At 40.4% G+C, this 23697-nt stretch overlaps 1 protein-coding gene across 1 annotated transcript; it reads left to right on the plus strand.

The window, feature by feature from the left end:
• Positions 1 to 3375: 3375 nt before the first annotated feature.
• On the plus strand, positions 3376 to 20992 carry LOC109112157 (protein NLRC3-like). The gene is made up of 6 exons (XM_042755218.1): positions 3376 to 3483; positions 13014 to 13147; positions 14106 to 14219; positions 15608 to 15721; positions 18456 to 20142; positions 20179 to 20992. Exons 1-6 carry the CDS (start codon positions 3451 to 3453, stop codon positions 20476 to 20478), a joined length of 2382 nt encoding a protein of 793 aa, XP_042611152.1. The 5' UTR covers positions 3376 to 3450; the 3' UTR covers positions 20479 to 20992.
• Positions 20993 to 23697: the final 2705 nt, after the last annotated feature.

The following is a 23697-nucleotide window of genomic DNA, read 5'->3' on the forward strand; positions in this document are numbered from 1 at the left end:
ATACAAACAACTGCAGAGGAATCTGAACCTAAGCAAAATAAAGACAGATGAAGCTAGATGCCCGACTCCAGAACCGGACAGAGTCATAAAGGTGATCCAGACGCTCCCTTAGCAGCTCAGTGTTTTATTTATGTCAGGAAAAGGACCATTTACATCCAAATGTAATTTAATGCACACAGAACACAACTTAGAAATATATTTCAGAATATAAACTGCTTAATCGGCCATTTTCAGTAAGATTTAACGTTACTAAATGTGTTTGCGTGCCTGTGCGTTTGACTTGAATAATGTCAAAAATAAATCTGTTTTAAAGCAGTGGGTAATTCACTGTTGATTTGCTTAAAATCTACTTTGTGATTCTGTTGGCGAACATGTTTATGGTGCATTCTATTCAACCTGTTTACTTCTAGTGCAGCAGAAATAGACAGCGCAGCCTTTACAAGTAATTCACGCTGTTGGTTTGCTTAAAATCTACTAAAGGTATTGTTGCTGGATTGATGATGGATTTTAATGGTTTTTGGTTTTTGATTTTTTTTGGTTTTGTACGTTTATTAAAAATGTATTTAACAGTTTGACTGACCAAACCGACTTGCTTGGTTTGCCCAAACTCCCAAAGTTTGTATGTGTATAAATTAGCTATTTGCAGTGTAAATAGATATCACTAAAAAAATTGTACCACCCCCCCCCCCCCCCCCCCCAATAATATATATTAATAAATATATTGTACCTGATCCTGGAGAAAACTCTTGATCTGTGAATGTTTGTGTGTCCTCCATGATGAAACAGAATCTGATCTCCAGCACTGACTCTGAATAGAAATGACAAACAAACTCAATAATTCAGCTGAACGGTTCCTGAGAGAAACAGATCATGAGAGCGGCGTTCACTCAGATACACCATGTTAGTCGTGTGTTAACAAATGATCAAATAAACCACACACAACGCCAAACACCAATCAAACCACCTTCATCTGCTTGAAAAAGAAAATATTAAACATATAAAAATAAACATCCTTTAGAGGAAGCACTCAGCACTCACCTTATTTACACAGATTCACAAAATCCACCGCCTTTCTATGAAGCAGCTACACGAAAATCATGCCTTAGTTCCTATGAAACACTTTAATATTCCGTATAGAATCGATTCTGGCTCTTTAAATGGAGAAACATTAACTCTGAACATTTGCTTTCACTTTTATTCGAGACACGAAAAACAATGATGACGTCACTCCTCACCTGTAGAGCTTGAGGGAGTGTCTTTAAACTCCACACACAGCGGGAAAACGCTTGCGATGTCAAATCATTCGTTCAAACAACGTACACTTTTTTGCATACAAAATCATTAAAAAAATACAAAATAAAAGTTTATTAAATAATCATAGTTGGCTATGTTTCAATGCTTAGACTTCATCTGACCAGTATAAATAAATAAGTATTGTTAACTTCACAACAACATACCATAAACACACACAGTTTGCATTTGAGAACATATCTGACAAACAAACAAATACAGACATGGATGCTCCAGCAAAGATATTAGAGACATCTTTCATGGAGGAAAAAAAAAAAAAAAACTCTTATTCCAAGAGGTACATTCTAATGAAATTTCATCCTAATGTCACGGAGACAAACGATCAGACATCAAGAGTCTTTAATCCAAATTGAGTGAAACAGTCTACAACACACTTACCAGAGAAAGAACTCAGGAAACACAGGACTATAATACTAATGCTGCTTTCACGTGCTATCGAAATCATCATAAACACAAGTTTCCTAATTGGAAATTAGACATGAATGACATGAATCTTTGGGATGAACAATAAAGCAACATTCACTTGCAGAACACAAGCTTCTAGAGGCACATAAGTCTGAAGTAATGAATTTAGGTAAAGGGGAGCAGAGCCAGTGGTGGTTTTGTAGGTAAACATTAATGCCTTGAATTTTATGCGAGCAGCTATTGGTAGCCAGTGCAGATTGATAACGTGTATTCTTTTCGGCTCCTTAAAAATTAATATTGCTGCCGCATTCTGGATTAATTGTAAAGGTTTGATAAAACTGGCTGGAAGACCTGCCAAGAGAGCATTACAATAGTCCAGTCTGGACAGAACAAGACTTTGAACAAGGAGCTGTGAAGCATGTTCCCAAAGAAAGGGCCTGATCTTCAAAATGTTGTATAAAGCAAATTTGCAGATTTGCAATCACTTTTAGCAATGTGGTTTTATAATCACTAAAAAGCTGTCACTCATTATTGTACAATGTTTTCGTTTTCGCATTGTTTTCATACTAAACTCGATCTTTAAACCATTGTAGTGAGTTTGTGTTGTAAAATCGGATCGGAAGTCAGGATTATAATAGATGTTAAGTCTTTTAGTTGAGATAAATTTTACGGATTCTTTTGAATTGGGCTTCGTATGTAAAAGATGTTAAGTCGTGACTGCGGATTCGTATTTCGTCCGGATTCGTTTCATATGTAAAAGATCTGCTGCGGATTCGTTTCGTCCATTACAATTAATCTTTCGCACTACATGATGCTGGTATTATTGTAAAGGGGAAGTCATGGCCTAATGGTTTTCGAGTCTCGGGCCGGCAATACCACGACTGAGGTGCCCTTGAGCAAGGCACCAAACCCACAACTGCTCCCCGGGCGTAAATGATGCCCACTGCTCCGGGTGTGTGTGTGTGTTCACGGCGTGTGTGTGTTCAATGCTGTGTGTGTGTGTGTGTGTGCACTTTGGATGGGTTAAATGCAAAACACAAATTCTGAGTATGGGTCACCATACTTGGCTGTATGTCACGTCACTTTTTAAAGTGCATCACTTATGGACTGAGTTGAATTAATCTAGAAAACAGCTCTGGTTTCAGCAGCTCTCGTCCAATAGTTGTCTTTTTCTTCTTCTTCTTCTTCTTCTTCTTCTTCTTCTTCTTCTTCTTCTTCTTCTTCTTCTTCTGCTTCTTCTTCTGGTGTTTTATGGCGGTGTGGCAAACCAGTGAAAAAGGTGCATTACCACCACCTACTGATCTGGAGTGTGGATTCTGCATAGATTTGGAAGAAAGATTCTACCCCCCCCCCAAAAAAAAAATTAAATGAAAAAACACCAACCTAGATTCTACCTATTGTTCCTGTTGTTTTTCAGGTATTTTAAACAATATTTCATGCACTCTTGATTGCCTTGACCCATTTCCTAACAATATAGATTTGGAAGAAATATCAACTACCAGCCATCCTAATTCTTGAATTAATCGAAATCTTTCACAGTACATATCACAGTTCTTTCTGGCTGAACTTCTTCAATTCACTGGAGCGTTCGTCCAATATTGTCAAACCACGTACAGGTATGTCATGCAAACGCGTCATGTGATCTCGGGAGCGCGCTCTGCAGGTAGAACAGGTAACGCGTCTTTCTGCTTCAGGAAACACTTCAGATCGAAAACAACAACTGAAACTTCATCGATGAGAAGACACCATGAAATATCATTCTTCACGGTCAGTTCAGTGATTTTATTCTGATATCATCATGTTATATTGTAGTTTGTGTTTCAGCCTCTCCAAGAATAAAAGAACGCAAAGTCCTCAGGTCAGCATTATTTGTCTTATTTTCCACAAAACAACAACCCAGTGAGGAAAATAAGCAGAAATGAACCTGGACATCAGATTATAGAACAAACGAGTTTTAAAAGGAAAGAAAAGCTCAAATATGAGGCCTGTTTGAGTGACAGATGGAATATATTTGATATTTCTGATCTCTACAGATTATTGTTTTTGATTATTTTAAATTTTAACCAAACTATGTTACAGACTTTTCACTAAGACCCTAAAGAATCATATAAACTTGTAAAATGGGCATCCTATGACCCCTTTAAGCTTTCTCCTTTTTCTCAAAGGAAAAGACGCATATGGAAAGCCTTTTTAACATTTAATATATAAGCCGTACTAGTATCTATTTTCATGGTACTAGTACTTATTTTTTAGATACTAGTATCTTTTCCATTAAGTACTAGTACTTATTCATTAGGTACTAGTGCTTATTCTTTAGCTACTAGTGTTTATTCTTTAGGTACTAGTGTCTTTTGTAAAGTTATTAGTACTTATTCATTAGATACTAGTACTTATTCCAATAGTGACTAGTATTTAATTATACTCTTCTTGTTAAGAAAAAATAGAACTAATACTTATTTTTAAGTTACTAATAACTTTTTAGACAAGAGATATCCTGCACTTAATAGATACTATTACTTTTTAAATTAGCATTTCTGCCCAGTATGGTAATCATATGTTGAATATTAATGAGCCAGCAACATATAGGAAAGAGATTAAACAGGAAACTGAAACAAGGAGATAGACGTACTTTTTTGAGAAAACGAAATAGAAAAGAAACAATTATTTGTACACAAGCACATAGAAAATGTATTTTTGTCAGTTTTGTTAACACTGTAATTTCATAAACATAGTAGCCTAATGTGTTTGTTGGTCATCGAGTGACCTCTGGTGGCCGGATGGAGATGAGACACCAATTTTATTATCTGTTATTTTCCTATTTTTCCTCCAGAAATATCATAACAGGGCTGTATGTTATTTTTTATTTTATTTTTTATTTTTTATTTTTTTTTGCATATAGCACTGGTGCTACAGACGTTGAATGTTTTTACATTAATGTCCTGTACAGGGCACACTGGTGCTGCAGACACATTAATGATCTGTACAGGGCACACTGGTGCTGCAGACACTGGATGTTTTTACAACCATGTGCTGCACAGGATTTTGATGTACAGGTTCCATCTTTCAGATGAGACGTTAAACCGAGGTCCTGACTCTCTGTGGTCATTAAAAATCCCAGGATGTCCTTCAAAAAAGAGTAGGGGTGTAATCCCGGCATCCTGGCCAAATTCGCCCATTGGCCTCTGACCATCATGGCCTCCTAACCATCCCCAAATCTGCTGATTGGCTTCATCACTCTGTCTCCTCTCCACCAATAAGCTGGTGTGTGGTGGGCGCTCTGGCGCAATATGGCTGCCGTCACATCATCCAGGTGGATGCTGCACACTGGTGGTGGTTGAGGAGATTACCCCCTTCTACTGTGTGTAAAGCGCTTTGAGTGCCCAGAAAAGCACTATATAAATGTAAAGAATTATTACAAGACACACTGGTGCTACAGACACTTAATGTTTTTATATTAATGTCCTTTACAGGGCACTTGTGCTGCAGACACTGAATTTTTTTACATTAATGTCCTGTACAGGGCACTTGTGCTGCAGACACTGAATGTTTTTACATTAATGTCCTGTACAGGGCACTTGTGCTGCAGACACTGAATGTTTTTACATTAATGTCCTGTACAGGGCACTTGTGCTGCAGACACTGAATGTTTTTACATTAATGTCCTGTACAGGGGACTTGTGGCAGCACATGAATGTTTTACATTAATGTGTACAGGGCACTTGTGCAGACACTGAATTTTTTTACATTAATGTCCTGTACAGGACACTGGTGCTGCAGACACTGAATTTTTTTACATTAATGTCCTGTACAGGGCACTTGTGCTGCAGACACTGAATGTTTTTACATTAATGTCCTGTACAGGGCACTTGTGCTGCAGACACTGAATGTTTTTACATTGAGGTTCTGTACAGGGCACACTGGTGCTACAGACACTGAATGTTTTTACATTGAGGTTCTGTACAGGACACACTGGTGCTATAGACTGTACAGGGCACACTGGTGCTGCAGACACTGAATGTTTTTACAATAATGTCTTGTACAGGACACACTGGTGCTACAGACACTGAATGCTTTTACAATAATGTCTTGTACAGGGTACACTGGTGCTGCAGACACTGAATGTTTTTACAATAATATCTTGTACAGGACACACTGGTGCTACAGACTGTACAGGGCACACTGGTGCTACACACACTGAATGTTTTTACATTAAGTTTCTGTACAGGGCACACTGGTGCTAGAGACACTGAATGTTTTTACTACACACACTGAATGTTTTTACATTAATGTCCTGTACAGGACACACTGGTGCTACAGACACTGAATGTTTTTACCTTAAGTTTCTGTACAGGGCACACTGGTGCTAGAGACACTGAATGCTTTTACATTAATGTCCTGTACAGGGCACACTGGTGCTACAGACACTGAATGTTTTTACATTAATGTCCTGTACAGGACACGCTGGTGCTGCAGACACTGAATTTTTTACATTAATGTTCTGTACAGGACACACTGGTGCTGCAGACACTGAATGTTTTACATTAATGTTCTGTACAGGTCACACTGGTGATGCAGACACTGAATGTTTTACATGAATGTTCTGTACAGGGCACACTGGTGATGCAGACACTGAATGTTTTACATGAATGTTCTGTACAGGGCACACTGGTGCTGCAGACACTAAATGTTTTTACATTAATGTTCTTTACAGGGCACACTGGTGCTGCAGACACTTAATGTTTTACATTAATGTTCTGTACAGGGCACACTGGTGCTGCAGACACTGAATGTTTTTGCATTAATGTTATTGTCACGTCCGGGATACAAGGAAACACGGTGAAAGATCCAAATGCGAGTACGTCTTTTATTAAGGGCAATCCAAAGAATAAACAGTCCAGGCAGGGGTCAGTACCAAACATATCCAACATAAACAAACAAGGACACAAGGCTAGAGCACGACAAGAGACGGACGAGAATAAACAAGGACTCCGTGATACATACTAAGACAGACCGGTATAAATACACAGGGACATGACAAACGCTAATGGGGAATTGAATGCGTTAATTGGTAATTGACTGCGTGCAATGATTACTTACCAGTGACAGAGACCTCTAGTGGACACCCAGGGAACACAAACCAGACACTGTGACATAACCCCCCCTCTACGGAGTGGCTACCAGACACTCCAAGACGTCAGGGACAGGAAGTGGAAAAAAGCCCCCAAAACAACAACAACAACAACAACAACAACACAACCAGAAGACCAGGAGGGAGGTGGCTGGTGGAGGTAGAACAGGGGGAGGGATGGAGGGCCAGGCCCATGTAGGGGAACAGGGACAGGCAGCGATGGCTCCACTGGCAGCCAAGGTGGATCAGTTAGTTCAGGGGACCAGGGTGGACCCGAAAGTTCAGGGGACCACGAGGGACCAGGCAGTTCAGGTTGTGCCGACGGCCAGGGAGGAACCCGCCAGAGCGGGACCTGCCACTCGGGGAGCCAGTGAGGAGCAGGCTGTGCCGATGGCCAGGGAGGAACCCGCCACTTGAGCGACCAGAGCGGAACCTGCCCCTCCGGAGGCCCTGTGAAGACGTGAAGGCATTCTGGAAGGCCTGTGGAGACGTGAAGGCGTTCTGGACGGCCTGTGGAGACGTGAAGGTGCTCTGCTTTGGGCACCGCCTCTGGAACGGCCTCAGTCACGGCATTGGGAACGGCATCGGGCACCGCATCGGCCTCCGGAACAGCATCGGGCACCGCCTCGACCTCCGGAACAGCATCGGGCACCGCCTCGGCATCAGGCACCACCTCGACCTCCGGAACAGCATCGGGCACCGCCTCGGCATCAGGCACCACCTCGACCTCCGGAACCGCATCGGGCACCGCCTCTGCATCGGGCACCACCTCGGCCTCGGGCACCACCTCTGCCTCGGGCACCACCTCTGCATCGGGCACCACCTCTGCCTCGGGCACCAAGAGCATCGGGCACCACCTCGGCATCGGGCACCGCCTCGACCTCTGGAACAGCATCGGGCACCACCTCGGCATCGGGCACCGCCTCGGCATCGGGCACCGCCTCGGCATCGGGAACCGCCTCGGGAACGGCCTCAGGAACCGCCTCGGCATCGGGCCCCGCCTCGGCATCCGGAACGGCATCGGGCACCGCCTCGGCTCTGGAACGGCAGCGGCCTGCTCGGGAATGGCCTCCGGGACGGCCGCGGCCTGCTCAGGAACGGCCTCCGGGACGGCAGTGGGCTGCTCGGGAACGGCCTCCGGGCCTCGAGGAACGGTCGATGCCGGTCTCCTCCTCCGCCACTGTGACATAACCCCCCCTCTACGGAGTGGCTACCAGACACTCCAAGACGTCAGGGACAGGAAGTGGAAAAAAAACCCCAAAACAACAACAACAACAACAACACAACCAGAAGACCAGGAGGGAGGTGGCTGGTGGAGGTAGAACAGGGGGAGGGATGGAGGAACGGTCGATGCCGGTCTCCTCCTCCGCCCTCTATGACGGCGAGTCGGCGGTACCTTCCCCAGAGACTCAGGCGTTGAGTCGGCCCTCTTGTCTGGCGACACCGGTGTGGAGTCGGCCATCTCGTGCTGTGTCACTCGTGCAGTGGGCCTGGGATGGCGGCCATCTTGTGCAATGGCTCTGGGCTGGTGAGCATCTTGGGCATTGGCGCTGGCTCAGCAGCCGTGACGTAAACACTCCTGGGCATCTCTAAGATCTGGTTCAACATGGAAAAGTAATCCAACAATGTCTCCGCGGCCATCTTGGGCATTGGCGCGGGGCTGGCGACCGTCTGGCCTTGTGGCGTGGAGCTGGTGGCCACCCTGTGCTGTGGCGCTGGGCTGGCGTCCATCTTGCCTCGTGGCGCTGGCCCTGCGGCCATCATGGGCAGTGGCGCCACAATGGGCGGACCTGCGCTTTCTTCTCCCCTATCGGTCCGCCATGGTGAGCCAGTGGCTCTGATTCGTCCCACCCGAGCCCAGGGTCGAAGGGGGGCCATGGTTGAGAGCGATGCTGAGCCTCTTCTCGACCACTCCCTCCTCGGCGACCTCCCCTGGTGCCCCGGAAAACCACCAGGCGAGTTCCCTCAAAACTACTCCTCTCCCGCTCTGTGGCTGGGGAGGAAACATGAGCCGACATACCGCTGGATCTCAGATTGACAGAGTCCTTCTGTCACGTCCGGGATACAAGGAAACACAGTGAAAGATCCAAATGCGAGTACGTCTTTTATTAAGGGCAATCCAAAGAATAAACAGTCCAGGCAGGGGTCAGTACCAAACATATCCAACATAAACAAACAAGGACACAAGGCTAGAGCACGTCAAGAGACGGACGAGAATAAACAAGGACTCCGTGACACATACTAAGACAGACCGGTATAACTACACAGGGACATGACAAACGCTAATGGGGAATTGACGCTAATCGTGGGGAATGTAGTTCAGGAAGTGAGACCTCTAGTGGACACCCAGGGAACACAAACCAGACACTGTGACAGTTATGTACAGGGTACAATGGTGCTACAGACAATGAATGTTTTTACATTAATGTTCTGTACAGGGCACACAAAATCCAAACCTTGTGGTTTTCAGACAAACATTTTCTTTATTTAAAAAAAAGGCCAAAAAGTATTTATTAAAAAATGCACCCTCACACAGAAACTCCACAAGTGAGACTCACTGATGAAGTTCCAGGAAATTCAGCTTTCGCTGTAGATGTAGCCTAGTAGCTGAATAACATACAGTTAGACGTTTTACTGATGACACATGCAGAAAATAAACAATGACTGCGACAATATATGGTTTTATCTGTCCTCTTCAAGCCATCTCATGTGTTTTTATAAAAATAAAGTTTAAAATACAATGCTAGTCAATATAGCCTTTATCTCTGTATAGAATAATATAAAGTGGCATGATTTCTGCATCATTATGTTTAATTAAACCATGTCAGATTACAATAATAATATGTTCACTAGCTAGGACCATGCCACAAACAAGCTATGAAACTGTTAGTTGAACAGAGTGTTGAGGAAGAGCATAAAGAGGATGAAGGGGTCGAGGGAATGGGATGATGGTCAGGCTGATCAGGGCATCTGGAATTGATGGCTCAGAGAGACTCAGGGTGGGGGTACCATCTCTATCATATATTTAGGCCAGACAATTAGGGCCCCCTGATACAACCTGAAAGAAAGATAATGTGGGATAAGGTTGGCTGAATGGATGAGAAAGGGAGGGAAGGGTGGGTTCGAGAGAAAGAAACACACAGTACGGTATGAGGTGGCCCGATATATGGAGGTTTCCGGAAGTCAGGTGATCGTTTGGGGCGTGGCCCTGCTCCTGAACATCTGTTAACCAATTAACTCCATTTATTTCAAAGACTCGACTGATGTTGTGAAGTGAATTTGGACTTAAACATATCATTATACTGTCATATATATATGGACAACAGGTTTGTAATCTTTCCTTGTGTTTTCATGGTAACCAATTAGCAAGATAGGCTAACATACAAAGCCAGTAAGCCTTCCTTAACAATCAAATTCATTCTGCGTATTGTATTACCATGTGGACTCTGATTGGACGGTGGAGAGGTACTCATGTTTATGTAATGATCTGTTTAAATGAAGAATCTTTTGTTATTACTACTAGTAACTTTTTTTATTTGTCTTATCTTATGCTACAGAAGAGATCAATTAAAAAATGTGACCCGTCACGGAAACCAGTGACACAAGTCGGCAGCACAACTTTCGAGCAAAATGAGAAAGAAGCTTTTTTTTTTTTTTAAATTGGTGATTTTCGTTTTTTGCAGATATCTGGTACTTAGTTAATAGATCTACGAAGAAGCCTCTCCGTGTTTGAGATAGCATCTTTTGGTATACTTTAAAAGCGTACATCTCACTAGTCAAATCGCTTTTTTTATTTTCTCGGAGATTCTAGCACGCAGTAGGGGCGTGTCAGTGTCTGCAGTGTATTTCGAGCATACTGGATAAGCCGTTTTTTTTTTTTTTTAAATTTTCTTTTGTTATTGCCCCCTGTGTTAGTTGAGATCACGAAGGGAAGCGTGGCTAATTATTATGCAGCGCTCTGGCTGGCGAAAATGTTTTGAAGTACTTCTTCGACAAGCCGGATGCTTATGAACAAGTGCTCACTGATTCTGAAGACGATCTGAGCGGCGATGAAAGCGGCATAATAAGACTGAATAATATCCCTAATCTACAATTGAGCGAAGTTAAAGACGAGGAAGAATGTATCGGACTGGCGTCAGACGAGTTGGACCGTAAGATATCAGAGGCTATATCGATAGTAACATTTGATGGGGATAAAGACAGAGAAATGGGGGAAAATCCGTAACTTTGACTGTAAATGCTACACGAGGAGAAAAGAGAACTCTCTGCATGGGAGACAGTCCTGTAGCCAGAAGCTTTCTCCAGACATTTTGTACAACATACGGCTGGATTCTTTAGCTGCGGAAAAAGAGTGGCAGGACATGCGAATTATTGGACATTTAGAGGCAAACAGACGCACAGTGCAAACTTCGGAGATGATAAAATCCACAAAGAATACCCCGACAAAGAGAAAGTGTGCCCGAACGACTTATTTCATTGGAGGCAACGAGATCTACAAGAATACTTTTCTGTTTCTTATGGGGTGAGTTTCCATAAACATCAAAGTTTGTCGTTTTGTGTTAAAAATTAAAAATGATGGCCAGATTTTAAAGGAGTGTCTTGCAACGTTATCTACAATGCACAAGTTCAAATAGAGTTTTGACAAAAAAAGGTTTTATAAAAAGATAAAACTCACATATTTCAGCCTCTAAATAATTTTTTATAAAAGTCAAAAAAGATAAATTACTGACATTTTACAATGCACATTATCCTCTATTATTATTAATAGTATGCGGTCCGATTTTTCCCGTTGTGTCTGTCGTTGTTATGCAACCATGCAGCTTTACAGGGGGTATGGCTTATCTAAATGAGATGTAAATGAGCCCTATTGTCACTCCCAGCAGGTGAGAACAGGTGAGAACTGCACAATCTTAGAGGCCATTTTCTCCCTTTTGAGCTTTTTTGTGTGCCTACCTTCAAATGGCCATAACTTCTCCAAATATGATCAGATTTCCATGTGTTACACATCGTTGAAAAGCTTGGAGACTACACTTTCAGAATATGTGAATAACTCAAAATGCCCCAGAACCGACTTGTGTCCCTACTTTCCGTGATTGGTCACAAATGTACTATAAAATAAAAAAATCTTACTAGTAACATTTCAGATATGTACTAGTATCTAATAAATGTGTACTAGTATCTATTGAATAAGTACTAGTATCTATTTAATAGATACTAGTATCTAATGAATGACTACTAGTATCTAATAAATAAGCACTAGTACCTAATAAATAAGTACTAGTATCTAATAAATAAGTACTAGTATCTAATGAATAAGTACTAGTATATAATGGTATATTATTAGTGTCTACTAGTAAAGTACTAGTGTCTATTTAATAGGTACTAGTATCTATTAATGAGTTCTAGTATCTAAAAAATACATAGTAGTACCTAATGAATAACTACTAGTACGTAAAAATGAAGTACTAGTCACTATTGGAATACATACTAGTCAAAACTGATCCCCATAGAAGTCAATAGCAAAAAAATTAATTTGTTATTAGTAACAATATAAAAGTTACTTGTCACTATTGAAATACGTACTAGCATCTTATGAATAAGCACTAGTATTTAATGAATAGATACTAGTATCTAATGAATGACTACTAGTATCTAATAAATAAGCACTAGTACCTAATAAATAAGTACTAGTATCTAATAAATAAGTACTAGTATCTAATGAATAAGTACTAGTACCTGATAATAAGCACTAGTATCTAAATAATAAGTACTAGTATCTAATGATTAAGTACTAGTATCTAATAAGTACTAGTAACTTTACAAAAGACACTTGTACCTAAAGAATAAGCATTAGTAGTTAATGAACAAGTACTAGTACTTAATGGAAAAGATATTAGTATCTAAAAAATAAGTACTACTAACGTTAAATTAGATACTAGTGCAGTTTATAGATTAAATGTTAAAACAGCTTGCCATAGACGCATATTTGCTGACACATGACCACACACTGTGCTTGAAGTGTAGAGCTGATGATTTTATCATCCTCCTCGTCACAATTCTCTGAATTATTTAAAGTGTAATGGATATTCTGTTATATAATAATAATTGAAGAATTAATATATATATATATATATTGTCATGTATGATTAGTTAAGTGTTTCATATACAGGCCTCTTTTCAGTCTGTCATTATGGAGATCAGAGAGAGATCTTCATCTCCAGATCACACCAGAGAGACTCTGAGGAGCCACAGATCCATGAATCCTCCTGAATCCAGTGATGATCCAGTGACCTCTGACCTCAGGTGAGATATGATCCAGTGACCTCTGACCCCAGGTAAGATATAATCCAGTATTAGAGTCGACAGACTGAACAAGAGACTATTTGTGAGCAGACGTTACGTTTACGGCACTGCAGCGCATTATTGAGGCAGAAAAACTGAAACAAGTGGAGGAAAAATCCGACAAAATAATGAACAAATGTTTTGTGCCTTTGTACATCAGAATCAGAATTCAAAAACATGATTTTCATTTTTACAGAATACCGTCATCGAAGAGACACTTTGAAGCGAAACAGACATTTATGATTTCAAGCATTAAAACTTCAAGCATTTAAATGTGAAACATGTACATAGACTAGACAGTAGTAGCAGTAGTTCTAGTGTTTTATCATGAAGAACAATTAATAACACACTTACCCAGAAGTGCAGCTCAGAATCAGTATAGAGTTGTTTACCCGTTAGGGTTAAGTTATATAGTTGTTTACTCGTTAGGCTAACCCGCTGCTTTACAATAGTCTTATAGAGCTGTGGTTAGTGTTTTTGTCACAAGGCAGTACTTCAGTTTGTAATAGACAAATATCATTCAACAAATATCAGTATTCAGTGTGCTGGACGTGACTGTAAAATACTATGTTATATGCCTATGTAGAGATCTGAAAGCCTTGAGCTTTTCTTTCGTATAGACACTGGGTTTTTCCTCAAGATAAATGTAATTTGAACTATTTGTTTGGATGCTTGATCCCTGTATGACCGAGAGTGCGGGTCAGAAAACCTCACAGCATTTCTAAGAGTTTGTTTATTAGTGGAAGACAAACTGTCTTCTGCTGGCACACCATTCACACATGTGGAGAAGCGTCCGGATCAGATGATCATGATGTAAATGTGTTTTGGCGTCACATCTGACTGATGCTGCAGATTCTCAGTTTCTGTCATCATCACTGTTTACAGCAAAAGAGTGTGATATCTCTGTGTGTTTTCTCAGGATCTGCAGTCAGAGATCTTCATCTCCTGATCACAGCTATGTGTCTCTGAAGAGTGATAGATCCATGGGTAATCGTCCTAAATTGAGTGATGAAGCAGTGACCTCTGACCCGAGGTGAGGATAATCGTGTGGTGATGATTGAACTGCTTTATGGGAGTCAGAAACACACTCAATACACACAGACACTCGACACAATGAGCACACGAGCTCCTACATTAACAAACTTCAGGAGCGCAATGAAAATGTAATAAATATGTATGAAATGCCATGAAAATATCTAATAATGTGTTTTTCTTTAATTACAGGATACAGCAAGACATTTACAAGCAAAAATATGTAATTTATTAGAATACAAAAAGCACACAAAGTTTTTATATATTTCTGCATTAAACTGTATTTAATAATTATGTTATTATTTATAGGCCTACTTTAAACACAGTGTGCAGCCAAAAATACCAAAAATTAACTAGGAAAAAAAAAAGCAAAAAACTTTACCCATAATGTGGGACTTTTAATTATAAACAAACAGAAATACAGCAGACTCATATTTTGAAATGCCTGCTTTTCTATTGCTGGCTGCTCCTTCAGAAAGATGAGGGAGATAATATATGCATCTTACAATCATCTAACATGTTACAATATCCACGGCATAAAGTACAGACTGCTATAATTCATCAGCTGTCAATCACAAGCGATCATCTGGAATAAATGTGCTCTAGTCACTGATTGTGAACTGCTGTGAAACACAAGCCTGTAGAAGAGCAGCAGTGCCACGGTTTTACTCTGAATGTGCAGCGCTCAGATTTATTTCATCACAACAGACTTTTGAAGTTTAATGATCACTTTAGACTGTATCGCGATTCTCCACATTTAAGAGAGTAAAGAATAATTATGATGATGATTGTTCTGCAGTGTAAAGTATACTTAAAGTTAGTTTTCGTTCTTTGTTTGGGGGCAAAAAGAAGTTTGAAAGGCTGAGCAACGGTATACTGTTTTCGAACATTCCAACACCCCTGCGCTGCTGGAGGCAGGGCGTAGATTAATGTAAACGTGTTGCGACGCTCGCGTATGCCCTAAACACAACAACGGTGAAATTATGAAGTGTAGGCAATCTAGGTGTGAGATGGGCACCAATGGTCAGAATATTCAATACAAAAGAATAATGATTATCAGCAGTTCAGAGTCAAGTATCATGTTTGCAATACAAAAGAACCATTCTATTTCCATAATCAGTCCTTTATGGGAAGTGTGAATGTCTCATAGTCTGAGAACTTTAGCATGATGTGGAAAAAAATATATTGGAGTCAGTTTGTTACTTTATTTTATTAGCGTTCATTTATCTTATCTTATATCTTTACTCTTTTCTTTCATTCTTTTCATGGCTTTGGAAAACTTGTCTCGGATGTTTCTCTGTGTCACTTTTGACTGATGCTGCAGATTCATACTTTCTGTCATCATCACTGTTTACAGCAAAAGAGTGTGATATTTCTGTGTTTTCTCAGGATCTGCAGTCAGAGATCTTCATCTCCTGATCACAGCTGTGTGTCTCTGAAGAGTGACAGATCCATGGGTAATCGTCCTAAATTGAGTGATGAAGCAGTGACCTCTGACCCGAGGTGAGGATAATCGTGTGGTGATGATTGAACTGCTTTATGGGAGTCAGAAACACACTCAATACAAACAGACACTCGACACAATGAGAACACAAGCTCCTACATTAACAAACTTCAGGAGCGCAATGAAAATGTGATAAATATGTATGAAATGTCATGAAAATATCTAATAATGTGTTTAATTGAAACACATGTATTTGGTACTTGCTACCTTATATCTTTACTCTTTTCTTTCATGGCTTTGGAAAACTTGTCTCGGATGTTTCTCTGCGTCGCTTTTTGCATAACTCCGGGTCGTCGACACCAAGCTTCATTGCAATTTCTTTCTAGGAATTAATGTTTTCTCAGAATCTTTAAAGTCTCTCCGCAAGCGATCGTACAGGTGCGGATATATCTGTGCCAGCTCAGCTATTCGACACATTGTATTTATGTTGATAATGATAGGAGATGTTGTTCTCTTGCATGACCTCCGTTGAATGAGATACGAACCGGGGAAAAAAATTGCACGTCAAAGAAGTTGGAGTTTCAGAACACACCCACCGATTGCGTAACCATCACAGACCAATGGAAGCTCAAAGGTGTTTAGCAGCCAAACGAACTCCCCCAGAAAGTTCGCTTTGGTCAGCTGTTTTGAAATGACAATTTTGTTTGAAATGACATCATATCAGTTCGTTCTTCGTTTTCGTTTGGAGTATATCGGGGCCTTAAAGTGCAAATTAAGCAGTCAGTCAAGTTTGCATTATTTAGGAAAACAACTTCCATTTTAATAAAAAAATATATAGAAGACAAGGGAATATTGTTGCGCTCAGATGAAGGCTAGTTGTAAGTCCAGGTGCGTGAAAACCAGTAAAATGTTGAAGAGACTGTAGATGGTTCGCACTCTGAAAAACTAGTCTAGTTTTTCAGAGTGCGAACCATCTACAGTCTCTTCAATAAAAAAATATATAACAAACATGATTAATGTAACCATTTTAAAGAAAAAGGGATGTTTTGTTTTAGCTTTTGGAGCAAGGGTGCCGCCATCTTGCAGTAGCACCGCATGTGACGTCACAGGGTTGGTTCGCTCCGATGGCCAGTGCAGTAATATATGCATTTCTTTACATTTTGAACACACGCTTGTTTTGAAATGGAGGAAGATGACCTTGAAAGCAATGTTAAGTCCATAATAAGTGCAATTGCCTGTGCATTAGAGTATATATGGTGATGGGGCTGAGCAGTAAGACCTATCAGGAGTTAAAGAAGTTGTGAACATGCTGGTTTGGGGTAAAGTGCGGATTGGAAACAATACTCGTTTACGTGGATACTCCTCAAGACTGTCATTCCGACGTGCTTTGTGTGCATTTGCTGATGAAGGCGCGAAAGAAAGCTCAAAGCTCAGCTCTTTGGTAGCCCTTACTCACGTGCTGTCCGAGCCGAACTGTGGCTTTGCTTGTGTGTGTGTGGGTGTGTGTGTGTGTGTGCAGCGGCGCGAACAGAAATGATCTATCACAACCATAGGATCACAATGAGTGAGTAACGCATTTAAATATATTCCATGCTGTCTCACGCTTGGATGGCTTGGATTAATTTAATTTTTATACTGACTTAAAAGATTTAAACTGACTTAAAACATGTGAGAATGATAAACTTTATTGAGGAAGCAGCACTGGTTTGATTGTTCAGAAAGGTGATTAATTAAACACTACATCCTGTTAACAGCAGGAAAACTAATTGTATTCGCAGGTGAACATAAAATATGATACGCACAACTGAACCAATCAATGTAATGCATATGCCTTAATGGTCTGACATAACAATAAAATGCGACATGAATGATATTGTATGAAGCGTTGTTTGTTTACATCACGTTGCGCCTTGCATTATGAAAACAATGTTTGGGATACCATGATCAACCAAATTATTTGTGTGTTAAAATAACATTTGTGTGTTCAAAATGTAAAGAAATGCTTATATATTACTGCACTGGCCATCGGAGGGAACCAACCCTGTGACGTCACATGCAGTGGTACTGCAAGATGGCGGCGCCCTTGCTCTAAAATCTGTAACAAAACATCCCTTTTTCTTTAAAATGGTTACATTAATCACATTTGTTATATATTTTTTAATCAAAGTGGAAATCACTTTACTAAATAATGTTAACTTAACTGACTGCTTCACTTCCACTTTAAGGTGTTGAAGACTCTGTGAGAAGTTGCAGGAGCTTGTTTTATTGGCTCTTGTGCTCCTGAACACACTTCACTGTTCACACACATCTAGTGTTTGCTGCAGATGAGAGTAAAATGCTCACACTGTCGAGTCCTGATAGAGAGAGATGAATTATGATTTTATTCCTGATTTCACCTCAAATCTGTGGACAAAAGTTCAGTGATGGAAAATGAATTTGATCTCAATGTCCAGATAAAAGAAACTTACTGTGTAACAGAGTCTCTGCTGTCAGCTTGAGGAGGAGCTTTTGGTTTCTTCCTCATTTCTTAAAGCTCTCAGTGAGTTTGTTCTTTCCTCGTCACCTTTAGCTGCTTGCAGGAGGATTGTGAGACTCTCTTTTTCTTTTCTTTACACTTTCCTACTTTTCTGTGAAGCTCCTTTGGAACAATGTGCATTACACAAAGAGTTAAACAGATCAACAAACTGAAATTATACTGAAAATACAAGACTGAAATCTCTATCTGTTTGGATGTTAATTTACACATCCTTTATTTTTAGATATTTTGAATCAGTTGTTCTTGTGATATTTCAGCAGAGCAGATGGAGAGCGAAGCATCTCTGGAGGAGTCTCCTCTGTCTTCTGTCTGAACAACACAAGTGTTACAGCGTCTCTGAATAAACATGATCAAGCAGTGAATGATGAACTACAGAGAGTCAAAGAGCAGCACAAAACCAGCATGAAGAACAAGTATGAGAGATTATGTGAGGGACTGAAACTCCAGGAGAATGAGAGCCTCCTGAACAGCATCTACACACAGCTCTACATCATAGAGGGGATAAGAGAAGGAGTGAATGAAGAACATGAGGTTTTGCAGATGGAGAAAACAGCCAGAACACAACACTCACAAGACACTCCAATCTACTGCAATGACATCTTTAAAGCCTCAGCTGAAGCAGGATCTGAGGAGAAAGAGCAGATCAAGACTGTTCTTACTAAAGGCATCGCTGGAATCGGAAAAACCGTCTCTGTGCAGAAGTTCATTCTGGACTGGGCCGAGGGAAAAGCCAATCAGGATGTAGATTTTATGTTTGTGCTTCCATTTCGAGAGCTGAACTTGATCCGAGATCATCAGTACAGTCTTCACAGACTTCTGCTGGACTTTCATCCTGAACTTCAAGATCTGGACTCACAGATTTATGAGGAGTGTAAAGTTGTGTTCATCTTTGATGGTCTGGATGAAAGCAGAATCACACTGATGTTTTCAGACGCTCAGAAAGTTTGTGATGTGACTGAGACTTCATCAGTGGTTGTGTTGATGTCAAAACTCATGAAAGGAGAGCTGCTTCCCTCTGCTCTCATCTGGATCACCTCCAGACCAGCAGCAGCCAATCAGATCCCTTCCAAATACATCCACTGTCTGACAGAAATCCAGGGATTCACTGAGCCTCAGAAGGAGGAATATTTCAGGAAGAGAATCAGTGATGAGCATCAAGCCAGCAGAATCATCTCACATATCAGAAGAGCAAGAAGCCTCCACATCATGTGCCACATTCCCGTCTTCTGCTGGATCTCATCCACTGTGCTTCAGAAGCTCCTGGAAGAAGATCTGAGAGCAGAAATCCCTCAAACTCTGACTGAAATGTACATCCACTTCCTGCTGATTCAGATCAACATGAGGAAGCAGAAGTATGATGAGAGAGATCCAGAGAAACTCCTGCAGTCCAACAGAGAAGTGATTGTGAAACTTGCTGAAGTGGCTTTCAAACAGCTGATGAAGGGCAATGTGATGTTCTATGAGGAGGACCTGATTGAGAGCGGCATAGACGTCACTGACGCCTCAGTGTATTCTGGGATTTGCACTGAGATCTTTAAGGAGGAATCTGTGATTCATCAGAGGAAAGTCTACAGCTTCATTCATCTGAGCGTTCAGGAGTTTCTCGCTGCTTTCTATCTGTTTTACTGCTATTTAACAACGAACAAGGAGTCACTGCATGAATTCAGATCTTCACTGTGTAAATTCAGATTATACAGATCTGATAAAGACTCTCTGTATGGTCTACTAAGATCAGCAGTAGATAAAGCTCTTGAGAGTAAGAATGGACGTCTGGATCTGTTCCTGCGGTTCCTGCTGGGCGTCTCACTGGAGTCCAATCAGAGACTCTTACAGGATCTACTGACACACACAGAGAACAGCTCAGAGAGCATCAGCAGAACCACACAGTACATTAAAGACAAGATCAAAGATGATTCTGATGATGATGATGATGATAATGATGGTGTTGAGCTGTATGTAGTTGAAATTGATATGCTTAAGAAAAAACAACACAAAAAACTAAATCTAGATGGTAATCTCTCAGCTGATCAGTCTATCAATCTGTTCCTCTGTCTGCTGGAAGTGAAAGATCAGACTCTGTTCAGAGACATTCAGAGGTTTGTGAAATCAGACAAACACTCAGAGAAGAAACTCTCTGCTGCTCACTGCTCAACAATCTCCTACATGATTCAGATGTCAGAGGAGCCACTGGATGAATTGAACCTCCAGAAATACAACACATCAGCTGAGGGGAGAAGACGACTGATACCAGCTGTGATCAACTGCAGAAAAGCTCTGTGAGTGTTTCATCATGAACTAAAGTATCATATTTAATAATGAATCTGACACCTTTACAATAAATGTTCCTGAATGAGAGATTTTCTCCTGAATAACAGGACAGAATCTTAAAGGAGTCACGACAGGTGTTTTTAATACAGTAGATAACAGAGTAAAGCGTCTGTTAGCGCCGCGGGTAAAAACAACCCCATCACATGAGAAACTCATTCATTAAATCAGCAGCAGCTGCAGCAAAGAGACGCTCCACACATTGATCAGTAAAGCTGACGTTCAGACACTTTCACTTGTGCTTGAAGTGTGCTTACTCTTTACTGTACAACACTAGGCATTATTTTAGATTATTATACATTTAAAGAGATCCACATTATGCCATAAAATAAATAAAACCATAGAAAAGGTGTATTCCTGTGAATGGGAATATTATGAGTGATATAGGTCTAGTTTTCTAACACATATTTACTCTGTCAGCATTGTGACCAGATTAATGTCACAAATAAAAGATTAAAACTTACATTTCAGCAGGTCACACACACAATTATTCACACAAAACAAACTGAGAGTTTGTCATTTAATGAGATCTGTGTTAAATATCCATTTACATGTCAGTCTTTCGTGAAAATGACTTGCAAACTCAGATGTGACGCATTTCTGTGAATGACTACAGAACAAGCTCTGATTTACAACATTAGTGTCCAAACACAGAAATAAAACTAGGTCTATATATCAGATCAGGATCTGAAGACTATAATAAACACAAATCCAGCTCTAGAGCATCAGATCTCACAGTCAGCTCAAAACAATGATGTGCAGGACACCACTGATGATCTTTATGATTGTGAAAGAGAGTGAACTTTCTGCGTGAGCAATCCGGCGCGTCCACGGACAGCGCGGACACAAACTACTTATGTTTATACTTCCAAACGTGTTCCATACATGCGCAGTAGATCGGCTTGAACAGTAAACAAACATGTGAACAAACAACTGCCCAGAGTTACTGCACATCTGGCTGCCTTTATATTGTTTTATTAACGGATTGTAGAGGTTTGAGTAGCAACGGGCTTCTTCACACAGCCTGCACATGTCATAGTGATGTGTAGTTCGAAAAATAAAGTATTCAAAACATGGAAATAAAATGTCTAACATGAATATAATTAAAATTATATGTGGTGTCCTCATGTTGATCAGATGTTCTGGTGAATCAGTCACATGCAGCTCATATTGTTCCCAAACACAGAAGCGTGAGTCTCTTCCTGCAGCTTCAAGAACAGCTTTACTGATCAGCAGCTTCAGTGTGATTAGGAGCAGGTGTAGGGGGCTTTAGGAATAGACACAAGGAAGGACACTAGAAGACAGCATCTGTTTATAATCAATAGAATCATATAAAGAATATGTTATTACGTACTGTTTTGTAAAGCACTGCAATACATTGAGGTGTACTGTAAGTACTATCTGCCACAACTTACACTAAGTATGAATAATATCTCACAGTGTAGGTGATCTCAGGTTTTTATATCCTTGAGTGATGGAGAAACACACACCACACACTCACACACACACACACACACACACACACACACACACACACACCACTACTCCATACATATTAATACAGATCGAAATAACACTAAAGCTCAGCTATGTAATGAATAGTGTGATTATATAGATTTACATGAATGTCTACATAAGACATTAAAAATCCTGACAGTGTAAAATAGATTTTTTTTCTTTTTGAATGAGGCTTTAAATGATTTATGATCATGTTTTTTTTTTTTTTTTTGTTCTTTGATATTTTAAATCTCAGTCCAATGACGCATCACACATTGATTTGTACTTTCTCTTTACTGATGGATTCATAGCTAAACTGATCTGATCTGAGAGAGTGAAGAGTGTGTCATTGTTCTCTACAGGTTGAGATATTGTGGCGTCTGAGTTGTTGTTTTTTTTGCTCTGGCTTCAGCTCTGAGATCAAACTCCTCACACCTGAGAGAACTGAATCTGTCTGGGAATAAACTAGGAGATTCAGGAGTGAAGCGTCTCTCTCCAGCTGTACTGGAGGATCCTCGCTGTAAACTGGAGATACTGTGGTAAGATCATCTCTCTGATAGTTTCATGTGTTTGTCTTCAGTAAGATGTGTCCTTTAATGTAAATTCTGACTAGACACACTAAATATCAGCACAAGTGACTGAAGATTAAGTTAATTTCATTCATCTTCATCACTTCATGAGCTCTTGCTCCTGTTTTTGGCAACCAAACATTTACTGGAGCTTCAGTTGCTTCTGCTAGTTTGATTAATACTCCTTCACCTGTCCATCTCTGTGTAAGAGTTTATTTTCCTCTTATTTTCTTTTTCTGAAGTCCCATGAGCTCATTGTGTTCTCACAGATGTCATAAAGATTTAACCTGAATGTTTAGATACTAATGTGTGATTTAGTGATTTCTGTTCAGTTTATAAGCTGCACACATGACAAAATGATGTGGGATTTTTATGATTTTTCGTAATTTTTTAGGTAAACCTGAAAACCAGCTCTGTGTGTCTGTTCAGTCCTGAAGTACATGCCAGTTTCAAACAGCACCACTGAGCATCAACATGCAGAAATCTCATTCTATCAGCAGCAGTTTGTGGCAATGCTTGTCATTACAGTAGGTGGACAACCAAAATGGGTAATACCACCGCGTGTACCACCGCCACAGGGCCGCAACGTTAACTGCAAGTTAGTCACGTGTTAAAGTTATTCGCGAAACTGCTGCCAGGTGGCACAAAGGCACGGGTTGCAAACTGACTGTAATTGTAAAATTTTGGTTTGTAAACGGAGATGAAACAACAAAGTAAAACAACAACAATGTTATAATATAACATTGTAACATACTTAAAAACCGTTAGAAAATTTACAGTGAGTTAATTTCAAAACGTGGGATAGTCTTAGGCTACAGATACGCATCAAAAATTAAAAGAAAGACCTTTACACAAAGGCTCTTACTGCTTGCTATTGTTATTAAACATATACACTCACCTAAAGGATTATTAGGAACACCTGTTCAATTTCTCATTAATGCAATTATCTAATCAACCAATCATATGGCAGTTGCTTCAATGCATTTAGGGGTGTGGTCCTGGTCAAGACAATCTCCTGAACTCCAAACTGAATGTCAGAATGGGAAAGAAAGGTGATTTAAGCAATTTTGAGCGTGGCATGGTTGTTGGTGCCAGACGGGCTGCTCTG

Source organism: Cyprinus carpio, unplaced genomic scaffold (assembly GCF_018340385.1).
Source record: "Cyprinus carpio isolate SPL01 unplaced genomic scaffold, ASM1834038v1 S000006651, whole genome shotgun sequence".
Taxonomy (NCBI): domain Eukaryota; kingdom Metazoa; phylum Chordata; class Actinopteri; order Cypriniformes; family Cyprinidae; genus Cyprinus; species Cyprinus carpio.

What these genes read in the sequence shown, in the direction of transcription:
- LOC109112157 (XM_042755218.1), top strand. Translation starts at nt 3,451, where the DNA reads ATGAGAAGACACCATGAAATATCATTCTTCACG. An exon ending in CCAGTGACCTCTGACCTCAG is followed by an intron (nt 13,148 to 14,105) that starts GTGAGATATGAT and finishes GTGTTTTCTCAG; the next exon opens with GATCTGCAGTCAGAGATCTT. An exon ending in GCAGTGACCTCTGACCCGAG is followed by an intron (nt 14,220 to 15,607) that starts GTGAGGATAATC and finishes GTGTTTTCTCAG; the next exon opens with GATCTGCAGTCAGAGATCTT.